Source organism: Thermobia domestica, chromosome 9, assembly GCF_964235325.1.
Source record: "Thermobia domestica chromosome 9, izTheDome1.hap1.1, whole genome shotgun sequence".
Classification (NCBI taxonomy): domain Eukaryota; kingdom Metazoa; phylum Arthropoda; class Insecta; order Zygentoma; family Lepismatidae; genus Thermobia; species Thermobia domestica.
The window spans coordinates 170,976,061-170,994,809 of NC_137462.1; the positions used below are offsets into that span (position 1 = coordinate 170,976,061).

The 18,749-nt window shown below is 34.7% G+C and overlaps 2 protein-coding genes across 2 annotated transcripts in view; one reads left to right on the forward strand and one right to left on the reverse strand.

Annotated features, from left to right (window-relative positions):
- The window catches only part of LOC145695208 (glutamate carboxypeptidase 2-like), a 120,003-nt gene that overhangs the window by 97,304 nt on the left and 3,950 nt on the right, over positions 1-18,749 (forward strand). The window contains exons 14-17 of the mRNA XM_081772194.1: positions 4,495-4,636; positions 11,990-12,106; positions 15,295-15,376; positions 16,209-16,301. Of these exons, the coding sequence (XP_081628320.1) occupies positions 4,495-4,636; positions 11,990-12,106; positions 15,295-15,376; positions 16,209-16,301 (434 nt within the window). The remainder of the gene's footprint in view (positions 1-4,494; positions 4,637-11,989; positions 12,107-15,294; positions 15,377-16,208; positions 16,302-18,749) is intronic.
- The window catches only part of LOC145695209 (UDP-glycosyltransferase UGT5-like), a 227,318-nt gene that overhangs the window by 1,434 nt on the left and 207,135 nt on the right, over positions 1-18,749 (reverse strand). The gene's annotated exons all lie outside the window — the stretch shown is intronic.

An 18,749-nucleotide genomic window follows, 5' to 3' on the forward strand; every position in this document is an offset into this window, starting at 1 on the left:
TCGGTCAAAAATGTGTAAAACCTTTTTAGACCAGCCAGCGTGAGTGAGGTTTTCCTCATTCACACCAGGTAAATGTCGGGATGGTACCTAACATATAGGTCCCAGGCCGCATCCTTCCTTCCCTTTCCTCGGATAATGTGATAACCGAGGGATGGCATCCCTCATACGTGACGGGGTAACATGGCTATAATTGCCGAAAGCCCAGAAATCGAATTCCCTAAATCCTAATTTTGCTTCTTGTTGAATGACCTAATAATTAATCGATGTCTGGAATTCCTAAAAAAGCGAAATAATAGTGATTATTCTAGACTTATATGGTAAACTTTGAAGCAGGCAAAAATCAGGCAATAACTGAAATAACTATGCTCTATACACAAAAGGAAAATACATTGATTGTACATCAACAAACAAAAGTTCATTCCCTTAACTGCTGAACTCAGATTTATAGAACTTGTTCCAACTGCTTATTTTATTTTATCTTATACATTTCTTGCAAGACTTATTCACAAAATATTGCTTCTATTGTTGTGAGTAGAAAACCTTTAAATAAGTTGTAGATAGGACAAAATAATAATATCTAATGATAATAATTATCATAATAATGTCCTCCCCGCTGGTCTAGTACGGTTTAGATTTCGTATGTATAAGTGTCCGAAGTCTTATAGAACGGCTTTGTCCGTCCGTCTGTCAACAGATATCAGAGCAAAAATTGTATGCATTATATCGAGAAGCTATTTTTTGCAATCGATTCAACATCCGAAGAATAGGTTCTGTTTCCTCCATTGTCTCTCTATGCAAACCGAATGTGGTTCAGATTAACTATTTCCGGTTTCAACATTTATCATATCATAGAACAAAAATGGTAATAGTGACAAATGGTTTTCTACAACCGATGAAGGGTGTCAAAAGAACATATAATCACAGCCCGCAATACACTATGAAAACTGGAAGTGGTTGAATTTTACTACTGATTTGTTTCAATATTGATTTCCGTAGAGCAAAAGCAATAAGGGATATCGAGATATGGTTTCCTATAATTGATTCAGTTTCCCAACTGTAGATTCTACCTCCTTCCTCAACCATTTATTCATTCCGGAAGTGGTTAAAATTATCGATTTCTGGTTTCAACCTTTATTGCTGTAGAACAAAAACGGAAAAAGATGAGTAAGTTTTTTTTTTATTATTTGGGTTGAGTGTCCGAGGGAAAGACTCTATCTTTAATATTATTAATATATTACAACAAGTAGTTATAAATGTACTATTTCAAGTTTGACTATTCACATAGTTTAGAAGTAGACTGTAGTTCCATACTGTGAAAGAAAACTCACTTGTTTATATTTATTATATATTTTTATGTTTAGCTTAATTTTCCTTTATGCTACATACACCATTGCCTTATTACTGTTTTATGTAATTATATACTGCATAGGTGCGGGAATTAAGTCATTAATATTGGGGGAAGGTTAAGCGTGAACAGGATACGAATCTATGAATGCGCAGTAATTCAAAATGAGATAGTGACATCTTCCTCAAAGCACATACACAGGCATGATCATCTGACAAGCAATGATGATTTCGGAAGATTTTCCCCTGGGGAAGAATTCTAATATATGGGGAGTGAAAGCAGTACTGCAAAAAATATTGGTAAATCATATATCGCTTGATCGGAGATATGACCCGGAGAGAATTTTAGCTTCAGGGGAAATTCATTCCCTTGATCATCCTTTGAAATCATCACTGCTAACAACAATAATGAACAAGAAATTTCTGAAATCAATTTATCAACAACAATAAGCAAAATACTATATATTGCCTAGGATACCCGCAAGTTTTTCGGAATGTGTTTGGGTATAGGATGAACTGTATATGAATAACGTAAGACGTTTGGAAATTCATATCTGACTTCCTTGTACGTTGTTAGTATGAAGTTGTCATCCAAATTGAACCCCGACGACGAACTGAGAGGTATGAGTATACGATTGCAAATGACAACTGTAGGCACAGTAACATAGTTAAACTGGGCGACGGTGAAAACAGAAGAATATAATATATATATTATGGCTGTGGATATAAAATTAGAAGTGAATTGTTTACATTTTCTTATTTCGGAATACGGCTAGCGAATTAAAATTACATAAAAGAGTGAAAGTCGTGGGATTTGACAATATACTCATTTTTTGTGATCACTAAACATGGTTTGGGGAAGAAAACAAGCATCCACGGCAGGTACGCTTTAATCAGTTTCTTGGAGAAAGGGTCAAAATGTGATTGAGGGAGAAAATCCTCCAACCCCTAAGTAATTTGCACCCTGATATACAGGGTGCGGCACGCAAAACCGGCCCGTAAAGTAAACACATAAAATGAAATGTAATGTATTGAATATGATTAACTACAACACATAAATGAAATGTAATGTATTGAATATGACTACTCACCTTCACAGCAGCCTTCACAGCAGGTGCTGAAAGTGTCCTCCGCCCACTTCAACACACATGTGAGCACGATTGAGGAGATTCATATATGCCCTTGTCAGTTCTTGTGTTGTAATGCTATTGGTGACATCCTGGATCCTGGTCTTGAGTTCTTCAATTGTGTGTGGATTTGTTTCGTATACTCTTCCCTTTAACAGTCCCCATAAGTAAAAGTCACACGTGGACAAGTCTGGTGACCGAGGAAGCCACAAGCCTTTGCTGATTGTCCTCTCTGGTGTAAACATCTCATGCACAAGGGACAATGATGCAGCTGATGTGTGGCATGTTGCACCATCCTGCTGAAAGTAACATAACTGACGCTCCTCTTCGGTCAAGTTTGTATAAAACTCCTCCAGGATTCCCATATACACGTCACTGTTCACTATCGTCTCAAAGAATATGGGCCCAATAACGCGTGTGGCGGAAATGGCACACCAAACACCAATCTTCTCATCATGCAAGGGTACCTGGTGGATTGCGTGTGGATTTTCTGTCGACCAATACTGGTTGTTTTGGGAATTTACGTACCCAGACAGATGGAACCACGCCTCGTCACTCATGATGAGCATTAGTGGATCCAAGAAACCACTGGCAACATTGCTCAACAGCCATGAACAGAAATGCACCCTCTTCTGCAGGTCAGGCTCCTTCAGTTCTTGCACAACACTTATCCGGTACGGTTTTAACTTCAGTCCCCTTAAAACACGTCTGCAACTTCTCTCACTCGCATGAACCTGTTGACTCAATCTCCTGGTTGACTTTCGAGGACTTCTTGTCATTATCCCCTCCACCTGCATCTTTAATACAGGTGTGCAGACAGATGGTCGTCTGTTCCTGGGAGCATTTTGAACCGATCCTGTACGCCGCCATTTTTCAATCAATTCCTGAATGGTGCTTTTTGCTGGCACAGAACGTCCTGGAAATTTCTCCCGAAACAAATTCTTTGTTTTCACAAAAGATCCAATGAGAATGAACCCTTCAACAATGGCAACACGCTCGGGTATCGAATACGGCATTATCACACACTGACACTCACCCGGCTTAACACAACGAGGCCTTTTTCTCAACTGGTTTCGACAAGTTTCACTGGCTGCGGCTGCACGTGACTGCTGCAGGTCACGTAAGTCGACCCGACCTCGACACGCCATCTCTTGGTAGGAAGGTAGATTATTTAAGTGTTGCCAAAAACACAATATACCAGAATATTACGACGGGCCGGTTTTACGTGCCGCACCCTGTATTATAATAATTATTTTGTATGTTCTTCTACTTTTATTACTTTTTCTGTTGATTAGTAATTTTCAAATATATTTCAAGTTCCAAGTTCTCTCTATAGAAAGATTAAAAGATTAAGGTAAAAGCCTTATGCCCAATACCTCTGCATTATAATGTTTTTTCTTTCTCCTATTTTTAGGTTGCAAGTTCTGTTCATTATTTTTATAAACTTTAAAATTCTATAAATTTATTACTCAGATTGACGTTTCCCTGTGCTATCTGTATCGTATTAGAAAATAAGTATGTGCGATATTTTCTTATTTCTTTTACATATAAAAGTTTAATTTATTTTTGTTATTATTTCTTTATAATTTTATCTTGTTTTTCTTAAAATAAATTATTAGACTTTTATATACTGTATATTTGTTATTAATAGTTAAGAGCAAATCTCTTTACAAATGATTACGAAACATTTTTGCTCGCAACTATTTCATTTCATACGTATAAAGTGAGGTATATAAATAATAAGTTTATTACGAACATAATAAAAGTAAATGACACTAGAGCAGTAATAATCAATGAAATAGCCATGAAAAACAGTGCGGAAACAAGAAAGCGAAGAATATTTTGCCAGAAATGTACAAAAATAACAAGGATAACATTTTTAGTTGGATACAATACGATATCGTAAATTGAAAATTATTCACAATCAATAAGTGATTAACGAAGTTATTAGTTTTTTTTATCTATTTTAGCTACCCTATACTTCGCTTAGTTTTAGTTCTAATTTTAATGCTTTCTTTTCAAGTCTAGATACAACATTAGTATTTATCCAGCGTATCACAGCGGTTATGATAACTTTCATCTAGTGGAGACGTTAATTGACCCTGATTTCAAGATTCACAGAGCATGTAGTCAACTGGCCCTGGTACTTTTGGTCAAGTTGGCAGGTAATATTCTATTTTCTTCTGCGAAATCATTTGGTTTAAATGAGTTGAGTATGTACTTATATTATACATAGATATCTCGGTTTTTCACTTACCTACTTAAACAATACACAGTATACAATATACAGTATCTATATACACTGAACGTCCAAAATATTACATCCAACTAACAAATAGAATATGAATTCGGTAAGAATAAGCATGATGCACATCTAAATTTTAGTGGGCGTGGAACTACAGCCGATTTGTGTTCTGATTATAGTTACAACTATGATAATTGTTTGTGTTGGATGCTGCATTATATATAGCTTAGTCATGTTCACTTATAACATTAGGCTTAGTAGTTAGGCCTAACGACATATACATTTTGCTATATATATATATATATATATATATATATATATATATATATATAACCTCTTACCAAAATCAATTAGCACCAAAATGTAAATACGAATATGTACTTTAATATAATATATAATTTCAAGTAAAAGATGATATAAACAAAATCATATTTATAAAATATAGAACCATGAACAAATACTCAATATATTTTAGCAAAAACTATATAATCTGAATCTAAACAATCCACATAATCCACTATCCTTTTTTCTTCTTTTAAATATCTTTTCACTTTTGTTATGTGCAGGTACTTATTACAGCACTTATATCCCAACAATTAGGTATAACAGGTGTGTTGTGAGTGAAATGGATAAGCGAAATACCGTAGTATAATGGTACTCAAATGGGGTGTCATTGTGGGAGAAAAACAACATTGACGAGATTCGCGAGGTTTACAGTTTCAAGAACACATTGTAAATGAATGAATGATCAAAATAATTACAGCAGAAAACCACTCTCTGATTGCTAATTGCAGCAGGATGGAACAGGTTCAGACAGGTTCAATAGCCGTAGATTGTACAGAAAAGGAAAGGGTAAAATGCAAAATTGACAACTGATTACAAATTCGGTTCCTTGTGCAGTATATCACTACAAGATATTCACCGAACAAACATGAATAGATTATTCCAACTTACCAAAGCCTAATGTTGAAGATCTGTACTAAGAACTATAATTTGCTTTCACCAAAAATTATCGATAATGAACTGTCGATCATTGGAACTAGTGGAGTGGTTCAAGCAATCCAAATCCTTAGTGTGTCGTGTTCATGGTAGGATAAGAGCAAAATTACGAAAAAAAAGTGTCATTTGTCGAAAGTGCAGAGATGACAGAAGTGTAATGTAGTGAACATCCTTTCTTGACATCAGTCGAGCAAGTTATTTACCAGAAATGAATATATAGACTGATAAATAACTCGGACTTGTTAGTGATTTGGAAGTTCAACTCATTTTTCTGCTCTTTCAGGAAGAAACGTTATTTATTTGCAATACGAAAATGTATCTCGCTACAAAGCTCATATCATGACACATGTGACTGAAGGTTTTACCATTACATTTTCTAGAAGTTAATTTCTGTGAAATACAAGACTGTATCTTATCTATGTGGGTTTCTTCACAAGCTCTGAAATTATGATAAATTACGATTAATTTCAAAGATGAACTGAGACAGTTGTGATACCCAAAAGTGGGTCAATAAGGTCCTAAGTCGAGTCTCTAATATTTTGGATACTCAGTTTATGTACAGGCGAGTTCAAGAGTATATTTAACAAATATAATACAGTGGACCTCCCTGGGTTTCGAACTTTATTCTTTCCGTAACGCTGTTCTTAAACAGAAATTATTTTTAACATTGAAATTAATAGGAATACATTTAATCTAGCTACCACAGAAACATGGTACTGTATTTATTTATTTTATTTATTTTATATATTTATTTATTTATTTATTTGTAAAATTCTTCAATTGTTTTTCTGTATGAAGAATGTAACATTATCCAGACTTATGAAAAAGGAGATTCAGGTTTTATTCTTCACTTGAGCAAGATATTATGAATAAATAAACATAAATATACATTAAGATATGTATACAAATATATTGGGACGGTACGAAACTGGGACCTTGAATCACCAACCCACCCCTGTGAATTCTGAGTACACTAGTGATCTTCCTTTCCAAAGACAAATAAGTAACACTAAATTAAACGAAACAGTACGAAGGCTAAAAAGCAATAAAAGAGCAAAAAAGAACAAAAAGTAGGTTTTCAACACAGAACTCAGACAGATAATGTTTGCGATAAACTCTGAAAAGCTGTATTAGGCGCGTTGAATTTTCGGACATGTGTGTGTGTCCGTTCGTATCCCGAAATATGTACTGCAGCCGCCGTTCCTCTTCATTTAGACTGCCACTGAACACAGAGCCTAAATAGAAATAAACGGTCGGTTAAGTTTAGAGTTGCCCTTCCGTTTTCTTTTATGAAAATTAGGAAAATTTACAAGAAAAATGTGGTAAGAAATGATGATTTGGCGTTCTTATGTAATGCTTAGGTGTGTAAGTTCGGCAGTAAAGTTATGTTTATTACGAGAAAAGATATGTAGAAGTAGGTACTATTTGCAAGACGCGGAAGGTTTCGATGACTTCACAGCATGGTAATCGTATAGGATGGGGAATTGGTGCATTGAATGTAATATTTCTGCATTGAGTTTTACAGAATCATATAAGAATAATGAAGAAAATCTATTAAATTTTTATGAGAACCATGGATTATTTAATTTAAATGATAATTGAAGCTTATATGAGAACCTGTTCCAGTCACTGTTCTAGTCTAACTGAAGTCTTACCAGGTAACCTAACCGAACTTAAACTAACCTAACCTAACCTAGCCTAACCTAACAATTTTTTAATATTTTAACTACATTTTACAGGTTGGAAACTGGAGGGGCACCTCTAAACTTAAGCCTAAACGGCTCCAAGATGCATATTTCGTTCATTTTTTTTTAAGGATATATCTTTAAGTTTAGCAGTTGTCGAACACTCTGTATACTACAAATAGATTACTGAAAATTATCTACCAGTCGATTAGTTTCTAATAAATAGGCAGCCAATGACACCTAAAAGGAAAATGGCTTGGATTCATAGCAGTATTTTCGTAGAATACACATTATGGCCCAAACCATCAAACCAGCAGCATACATAATTACTCAACAGAACACGCAATTACTGAACAACAAAGGAGACGTGACGCATTAATACAGCCAACAGGAACTTATCGATTAACATGTGTATATAATATACACTATTATATATTTCAATATAGTACTAAATAACTCCATCATCATACCATTTCGTTATAAGAGCTACAATCTGTTCCGCGCTGCATAATCATAATCACCATGAAAATACGTATCTATTCAGTATCCAATCTGTTTTAAACGACAGCTATGTGCATGACAGAACTCCACATGTTAGCATTCTAAATTCAGTGATATTCGTATTTCACATTGAATCAACAATGACACACAGTTTGAATAGCATATAGTCTACATAATTATTATTATACATTACACATAATAATTATACATGTTACTCGCATAGAAAACATAATGATGCAGACAATGGTAATCCATCAAAATCAAAATTATTATTTGTATCTTAAATAACAATTTGGTGGTTGTGCCTATTGAGACATTTTCTCAGGATCACAACATCTACAACATATCATGGTTTCAAGCAATTCCACCGAAATCCAGAATATCGTTTTCGTCTGCTGTTTTATAAAAGTGGCCCCGTAGTGGTCAAACGTTCAGTGATGGGTAGTTGTGCCTATTGAGACTTTTTCGCAAGACCATAATATCTACAACGTATCACGGTTTCAGTTATTTTCACCGAAATCCAATTTCCATAAGGATTATGCGGGGTCCTTTGTAATAATATTTTAATAGACTAGTGGGTGTAAATAATCCAAGTATGTTACGTTTTTACCTATGAGATGCGTATCTATGTAGTGGCTTCACCCACAACCTACCCATTAACCACAGTAATCAAAGCGAAGTATCTGCAGTCAGTGTGCTAACTCATGACGTGCACCATAGAAGTGTCCGAGAGTTAAGGAATGCTCATAATTGTGAAATTTATGTTAATAATGTGTTACGTTACTTGTGAACGCAAATATGGAAGCAATAAAAGCATAGCGGGATATTACCTACAATGTCTTCAGTAATATACAAATACGTACATAACACTGGTCAACAAAGATTTTGTCTCAAAGCTGAAATTAACTACCTTATAGTTTTGCTTGCTGAAGCTGAATCCGTACTCGAAATTTATCCATCACCCACAGTTTGTCAGAGTACATAATATATATAATACAACTAACCCTGTAAATCCGCAGCAGGTTTATAAGAAAGTAGCTACTGCTGCAGGACTATCCATCCGAGTATCATGGTTCGTACGCCATTCTCTTCAGAATGCAACAAGTTTTCCAAGGTTATCATGAGCATATGCGCATGATGTACGCAAAAAATGAAAATTAAGGATAATACAGGAAATCTATTTCAAAAAATTCCTATTGGTAAAGTTTTCACCTATAGAGCTACCGTGGCTACAGGTACCAAAATATGATGTATCTTGAAAAATACTATAGGTTAGAGGTAATTTGTGTTGTACAATGTCTTCCTTTGCGAATGGACTAATTGGGACGGGCAGAATCACTATGTTAAGAAAGTATGGCCGAAACGAACTTTACTGACTCCAGGGGAAAAGAACATCATGTATCTTTATTTAGTGATCTGCAAATATCTTTGTAACCCCCTCAACACACAAAAGTCGGTCTGATTAAGAACTTCGTCAAAAGTTTGGACAGAACTAGTAAGGGTTTAAATATATGAGAACTAAATTTCCCAGAATGAGTGATGCTAAAATCAAAGAGGATATTTTTGTAGACCCTCAGATCGGGCAACTGTTCCGTGATGTGACTTCACTGATGAACTTAATGAGCTCGAGGAAAACATATGCTTGGCATTTAGAACAATATGCAGATTTTTTAAGAATCGTAGGTCTGACAATTTTCCACGATGTTGTGTCCGACCTCGTAAATGCCTATCAGGCATTGGTTTGCAATATAAGCCTTAAAATTCACTTCTTGGATTCCCACATAGACTTCTTCCCCCAAACCTTGAAGCTGTGAGTGACGAGCATGGTAAGATGTTTCATCAGGCTATTGCCGAAATGGAGAAACGTTACCAGGGAAAATGGACCCCTCCATCTGCAAAGTCCAGCTGATTATACTTGGACTTTGTAGAGAGATATTCCTGGTGTCAAATACAGTCGAAAATCATACATCCAAATATTTTAGAGGTACATTTCCAACATGTTTACATTGCAAAAGTGCCTTCTAGCATTCATAAGTTACATAAACTGCAGTAACATTTCTTTCCCATATCTTATCAAAATTGAAGGCGACAGGAGAAAACTAAAACCAAATTTGAAATCACCACTGTCAATACTATTAGATTCACCTATTAGAGTTTTTGAGACAGAGAAAAACTTTTTTGTTGACCAGTGTAATCCAACGCGTAAGGTAAGTTTGTTTAATGCCATATACAGTGTATTGCGTTATCCTCGTTTGTGTGTTCCGCCTTCGTTGACACGCCTGATCCCTAAGGACACCCGCTCACTACCGCTTTGGTCCCCAGCTGTGCTCCTGCTCTGACTCGGTTAGATAGTATTCATGCATTTTTGGGGACACTCAGCACAAGTTTGTTAGTATCTTTTTGCACAATAGTTCTTATAGTGTACCTACACTGAACTATCCTAAAGTGATTCTGTATAGAGGAATGCAAGTCTTCACTCCAAAAATGATTGTTTAAGATACAGAGAGTCGATTTACTGAAAAAGTATTCTATATATCCAATGTATATATGTATGGATCTGTACAATAAGTATGAACCAACTTCCTATTTCGTATATCCAATGTATATATGTATGGATCTGTACAATAAGTATGAACCAACTTCCTATTTCGTAAATTACTTTAAATTCAGTCAAAAGTAAGCTGAGTTGAGTTGATTTTGAGTTTTACGTCTCTTTCAGCAGCGAGGTTATATGAGGCGGGACCTACTGATTAACGTGGAATTCGAACCACATGAGCTCCAGCCGGGAATCTATCCTGGGTCTCTCACGCCAAAGACGCATACGCTTACCGCTTAGTCACGAAGGGACTCCTCACCCAAATTAAATCTAAATTTTATTTCAATAAGTAAACTCTCAAATCCCGATAATTAATATATTTGGCAAATGACACTTCTTGATATAAATATTTTTAAAAAATTTTAGACAAAAGAATTAAGAAAATAAAAAGAATTTAATTTACTGAACACATGTAGTAACTTTACGAGATGACAAGCATTAAAAATAGTGCAGCGTATAACAAATTACAATATTAAAAGAATAATGGAACGGTTCATGAACTGGTCCGTTACAAATATTGTCAGTAAGTCGAGGGTAAAATTGTTCACATAACCTTCGCGAACCGAGGTGTTCGTACGAAAGCCATTGGGGGTTAAGTTCCAAAGTTGGTCGTCCGTTTATAGCAAAATTTTGAAAATTTACATGGAAGAAATGGATAATTTGCTCATTTGTGGGCTTGATAATATGTAAGAAGAGGGGAAGTTGTGCTTATTTTTCTTCATAAGTGGTTATAAACATGGAACTATTTGGTAAGCGGAGGGAACTACTTTGTGCAAAGTTAGCGTATGGTTGGATTGTGGGAAATTAACGAGCATTTGTATTCTAAACCTGGCTGCAGGTGTAAAGAGACACTCCAGTTGGTATTCTTTCACAGAGACGAGAAATTACACTCTATTAATTTTAGCAAAATTGGTCCAAACTTCCATAACCCTAAGCTAACCCGATCCTACCTTACCCTACTTATTCCTACCGTACTCTACTCTACCCTACCCTACTCTATTGTACCCTTTTAAAATGGTACTAAGAATTGATGATTTTTAAATTTTCGTAGCTATTATTACGCTTTTTGTCGCAAACCAGGCGGACAACCAAGTTCGGAATAAATGACGTCATTGATCCACTGAATAATATTTTGAAAGGATTTTGGATTCATCTAATACTGGAATATCTTCAGGCTGCTTTTTCAAAAATAATATAGAAACATACATATAGAAAACACAAAGCCAAGCTTATGACAAGTTGCCAAGCTCTTACTTTTTTTTTTTTTTTTTAGTATGACTTGCGAAAGAAAGTCGACCTTTCAATATGATATGACTATGTACTGTATATCATGTAAGAGTAAAAGAGTTAAATCCAATATTTGTAATTATTTGTATCACTATTAATATGTTTCACATTCTCAAATAGTTTATGATTATTTTGTTCTTTGTAAAATAATTAACAATGAGTTACATTTATTAGTTGTATTTTACTTTTTTTTTTTAATTGATAGATTCCTGTTTGATTCCTTTTAATCCGATGACGTATGCTGAAGCTCTGGAGGCAGGAGTTGATGAACTGAAAAGAAGCTCAGCAGGACAACTGCTACAAGCATATGAAGTGTCCCTTGGTAAGAAAAACTTTATCAAAATAGTTTCATTATTGTACGTATTCTGCCATCATTGCCTTGTCACTTGCTGCAATTTTTGAAGGAAGTTTTCTTGCACTATAGTTTTCAACTAAATTCTTCCTCTTGATGTACGTATTATTCCTTTTCATACAATCTATCACCTGTAGTGTGCTCTTTCTACCCACGAAAGTATTTCCAGATGTTTCCGATCTGACATTAAAATATCGCGCCACCAGTCATAAGTCATTTATGCTGTATAGTGCCATCTGTGGAAAAAATAATGAATCAGTTTCAACTGTGTAGCTGTGTTAGTTCGTAAAAGGCAGTCATTTGAATTAGTCTGTGCCTTGAGCTTTCATATCGCATGGCAATGCTCCAGTCCACATGGCTGTTGTTATCAAGGCTGCAGTGCTAAATTTAGTCTGTAGAGTAGGTGCTTTCTTTGAAGCTACAGTCTTTCGCTCCAACATTGCTAACAACAGCCATGTAGACCAGAGTATTATCATGCAAGCTCAATGTGAATAGGTTTATTCAAATGACTGCCTCCAACGAACTAACGCAGGTGGACAATTAAAACTCAGACATTATTTATTCCATAGATGGCACTATATCCCATGATAGAAAGTGCACAGAATGGGGTTTTAGATCAACACGTTTTAAACAAACCATCATCATGGTCTCCATTATAATTTTCTTTGCCAGGCACATGAAGAATTCCCAGATTTGGGTGGGGAGTGTACTTTCGAAAAGCAGTGTACATGCTATTTTTAGTGTACATCATGGCGTGGCCGGCAGAACGTTGTGCTTTTATTGTTGAAAAGTTTAACAAAAATGACGGGACGTCGGTAGCAACACAGCGCCCTCGCCAGCATTTTACATCCGCTTCGTTCTTTGTATCAATAATGGAATAATGTTTTGTTGAAAAGGCTTTGGTTTAAAATAACATTCTGTGTGCACTTTTTAGAAATAAAGAATATTATCGTATTTTCTTTGGTTTTGAATTTATCAGCTTCCAAAATAGGAGCGTTTTTTTCTGGCGCAACCTGTAGAATACTTTTCATGAATGTATTTTGTAACTTTTAATAAAGGGATCCACATATATGCTTTTCTTTCACAAGGTTTCATTTGTTATTTGTGTTTTTGTTTTTATTTCCCATTCACATTTCAGATCTTCACTAACAGTACTACTTAGATACAGAAAATTCCTAGTTTCTTAAATGTTTGATAGAGAGAAAGTTAAATGAATGTAATATCATTCAAAACGAAAAAAAGAAATCTCACTTGGTTAGTTTATGAAAGTAAACCTTTTCATCCTTTAGCATTTATATGTTGTCTCTCATTAGTCATTTGGCTTACATGTTTTATTATTATTCTTTACTATTTACTGTATGTACACGTTGAAGAAATAAATATACGTATTTACAATTATTACCTAATACTGCTTGAATTCAACGAGACGTATGAACGATTTTATTTCCTCTCTATAATGCTACAAAGATAACAGCTCGATACAAAAATCTGAATATTTACGTGGAATATGTAATTAGTCGCATAATATTAGTTTGCCTTATCACCTGTAATAACATGTGCTCCCATATTCTGTAGTACATTTATTATAGTCACTCGTAGGCTATAACGATGAAAACAGTTATAATATACTCAAGACATCATCATCATTTTGTAGTATCAACACAATTTAACGTCGCACTTGACTGTTGGTAATAGATCTATGAAATAGTTTATTTCTTTTAACGAGTGGATACAACAACGTAAATATTTGATACCTCAAGAGTTGATACTTTCTTTAAAAGAGAATTCAAAGACTTTCCCCCCACTACTTTTAACTTTCTTGAAATCATATGATTAGGCTTACAACTAATTTGAGCATCATACAATGAACTCTTCCCACCATTCCTTATATGAAAATTACCTTTCAATAGGATTTCATAATTTTTTACAATACAAATACACCAAGAAAGAACCCCTTGAGTGCGAGGTCGGAAGTGCAATCTCTAGTAAGGCTCATTTGAAAGTGTAGTGTAAACAATGATGACAGGAAAAAATTTAGCTGCTAATGACTTACCATGTGCATCAGGAGGGCGACAGAAAATACTTGTCCGGGAGGTGCAGAGATCAACCTTCTATAGGATATATGTAACACACTTCACAAAATAGACATAATCGACATTCATGGAATGTTCAAAACAAACCATTAACTTGCACCATAAACAACGAATGAAAAATGACGCGCCATAGTGACTACAAATGTTCGCATCATCAAGATCGAAGGCCAACTCTTTGGGAGTTACAAACCCTTCAGGGCGTTCAGCTAGGCATCAACTATTAAAGAATGCATATAGAACCATATTGGGTAATGGGTGCCATCACATTCCATCAGTTCTCATCTACCCGTTACATAAATATGACTCTATATGCATTCTTTAAAAGTAGATACCTAACTGAGTGTCCTGAACGGTTTGTAACTCCCAAGGAATTCGCCCTCGATCTTGATGGAGCGAACATTTGTGATCACTGTGTATCGTAATTTTTCATTCTATGTTCATGGTGCAAGTCAATGGTATGTTTTAAACATTTCGTGAATGTCGACGATGTCCATTTTGTTAAGTGTAATACATACATCCCATAGAAGGTTGATCTCTACACTTCCCGAACACGTATTTTCTGTCGCCCTCCTGATGCACATGGTGAGTCATTAGCAGCTAATATTTTTCTTGTCATCGTTGTTCACACTACACTTTCAAATGAGCCTTACTAGAGATTACACTTCCGATCTCGCACTCAAGGGGTTCTTTGCAAGACTACTAATGTGTTAATCGTTATTAAAACAATACATATTAAACCATACGTTACGGCCACTTTACTCAAGTCCATTGTGAACTTTCATTTTGAGAAATAATCTCAGCAACAATCTTCGTAATATCGTTTACTAAGAGGACATGTTACATTTGTGCTTAACTCGTCTCATTGTTTATCATGCACATATATTTATCATGTATAATCATAATTTGTCACTGCAGATAGCACAACAAAATATGAAACAAATTTGTTCTATCTTCTTTGTATTTTTCTAAATATCCATTTTACTGATGTACATAGAAGAATAATATAACAATCTTAATAATGGCTGTTGTAAATATATTAAATCTAAAATAATTGATATTTTATAGATGTTTTGGAAGACTCAATTACGAACTTTTCAACAATCGTAAGAGAGTGGATGGAAAGAACAAGTACTAAAACATTAAAAGAGTGAGTATAAATTAATATAATCAGAGGTTTAGAAATGAGTTCTGTAAAACATATTTACTTAGTATTTGAAATGTGTGTGTTTCCGTACTTTCTATGAATCTATACTAGAAATTACTTATGCACTTTGGAAGAGAAATTATTCCTCTAGCTTTAGAGATACAGATACTTGGGTCCATGCGTCTATAACAAATTACTAAATCAAATTTAAAATGAAGATACACTGTATTTAAGTTTGCATATACATGTTTAGACTCCCTTAATGCTTTCCATAATTTTTGTGGAGCATAATGATCATAATGATTCTCTTAATGATTTCCATAATTTATATAATTTAAATCAAATGTGCATCAAAATGAATATTTATATTTATATAGTTGTTGTTGATGTTGATTTATATTTAGTTGTTTTTATTAGAGACAAGTTGTTGAATTCTAATTTGTAGTACAGTAATAATCAGCAATATTAGATTTGTATTGTCTTCTGTTGAAAGGATTTTCAATTTTTACAATGCACTGTTTATCAATCATATAGAACAATATAGTTATATCTTAGCAACAATAATTGATTTAAACTTGTTATAATAAAGTATTAGACATCTTTAAGAACATTGTTCGACCTCAGGAACACTGAAAAAAGATACTGTGTATAGTATTTTGACATCAAGATAGTAACGTGTTTTGTTATCATAAAAATAATGTCATGAACACAGATTAATGGTAGTAACAGTCTTTGAATCAATCAAGTATAGCACTATTTTACAATTGTCTTTGATTATATTAAAGCGCAATGTGATTTTAATTTGATTGTAATTTTTGGTCTTTTTCTTATTTAGGGATTTAAGTCTTCGCATGTTAAATGATCAACTGATGCAGATTGAACGAAGTTTCATATTGCCTGCAGGTCTCCATGGAAGACCAGAAATGAGGTAATATTTTTGAAAAATACTTTAACATATAGAAAATATTTACTAAATTTGTCTATGATTAAAACGGTTATAAAATTGCATAAAATAATTGATGACACTACCAGAGTAACATACTACCGTGCATACTACCACAGTAACATAGACCTACAGATTAGCGTGAGATCCGAGTCCCATGAGCTCTCATCGGCAGTCGAACACGGGTTGTTTGCGCCAAAGACACGTACGCTAACAATATAGCCACTACAAAGCTCCAGCGTTTTGATTGGATTGCTTTCAATGATGTAAATAATGAAATGATATTAAACTCCCGCTTTAATGTCCTATGGTTATACCCCTTAGGTCAGGGATGCAAATAAGCAACAAAATTTTACTAGCCCAAGAAAAAAGTTTCTAGTCCATATCCCACAATAGAAATAATTTACTTACCTTCGATATGATAAAATACTCGCCGGCGCCGATGAGCCACTCGCCCCGGGCGCGTGGTTATTTGCATCCCTGCTTTAGGCTGAAGGAGATGGGTGTTTCATGAAAGTGATTGATTATGAAGGAATTGGTGAAATGAGAATGTGAAAGGAAATTAGAGAACTCCGAAAAAACTCACGGATATAATGTTGTCCACCACAAACTCATATGGCCTGGGACTGAACCAGGGAATACTTGCACCAGAGGCGAGTGCCTTACCACAGGGTCATCGTGACTCTAGAGATGTAACATGGAGGATCATGAGCAGTGCCTCTCACTCTGTTTGTCTTTACTTTGAGGACCGCAAGACAACACAAAATATACTGTAAGGACTTTTGGTGGTGAGTCTGTGAAAGTTGTGGTGGATAGATTATTTGTTGTAAAATACAAAATGTTCATCACTGATGTTACCGGTATATCGATAAATCAGTAAAGTCAAATATCGCAATCGACGCGAGGAACCTGAGCTCGATTCCTGATGAGAGTTCATGTGGTTCGGATCCCACATTAAGCTGTAGATCCACGTCTCATATAGCATTGCTGCTGAAAGGAGAGTTAAACTGAAACCAACGAACCAAATACCACACACTAAAACGCAATGTTTGCGTTGCTTTGACATTAACCGATACGGAATGAAGTCTGAGGTTTATAAAGTATTGATTAATCCAATCATCTAAATCATATAACCCGACGTTGTAGCTTTGTTCCACCTACTGTCTTGGTTGTCATGAATGTAGCTTCTAGCGGTATATTGTAATAGTTTGTATAGAGCGTATTGTAATATTTTTACTCATAAAACTGTAGATATAATGTGTATGTATTTATTAGCTAACGGAGCTAGAAGCGCAAGAGGGTTTGAGTTTATGAATAATACACACTGTGTAATTACTTATTGAAGTTCTACCCAAGTACCTCCCACGTACAGTGACGAATTATACGTATAATAAAACTAGCTGCTACAGAATGCTAACAGTAAGTTCTGAACGAAAAAGAAAATGATTTTTTAACTTTATTTATTTATTTATTTATTTATTGAGTGCTATGTCTGATGGCTATTCCAATTAAGTTAAAAGGAGACAATGATAAACTAGTGATGAAAAAGCAGAACATGAAACAAAGGCAATCGGCGAGATACGTACAACAAATATATTTGAGATCGACAGCAGAGACTACTAATGATAACTGCTATGTGAATATTTTAAATTAAAAATTCTCTTACCTTTTACTATACATTAATAGTTTTATGCTATTACGAGCTTTCCTAAGCCTGCCTGTTCTTGGAATTGCACTTTGTTATTAATAACAATAATATTTGAACAATGTTATTAGCATTTATCAACAAATATCATTCAGCTCAACAAAATGATTTGGATGATTACAAATCCTCATACAGTTTTCCGAAAAAGCCGATATATATATTTCTGTAAACATGAAAACTGATGCTCAACGGAAATAACTCCATTTATCAAGATGAAACTGATACTGAAGTATATACTCGTGATGCTTTCCATTATGACAATAGCAAGACAAAAGTACATTGTATGGTTCATGAGATACAAAGCACAATTATGATACTTTCTTAAACTTTACTTTTTTCAACTATAATAACATCGAGATAAAAATATAAGACTTGAGAGTCAGAGACGAAATGGACCAGTGGATCGGGGGTCAAATGGGTCAAGATTTGTGAGTGAGTCGGTGGATCGTGGGTCAGACTGGGACACGGTGGGTTATGGGTAGGGTTGCCAGATTTGTAAAATCAGAAAGGAGAACACTTTGACTTTTAAAAAAACACTTAAAAAAATGCTTTTACTGAAACTTAAGTTTGCTTCCAGATTATATCAAACGACACATAATAAAGAAAAAGAAAAACATAATATAGAAATTAATACATTATTAAAGTAAACTAATACAAAAAGTACAACTACAAAATGATGATTCACTTATAGGCAGCAATACTAATGATACATTTTGTCCGTTTGAGCT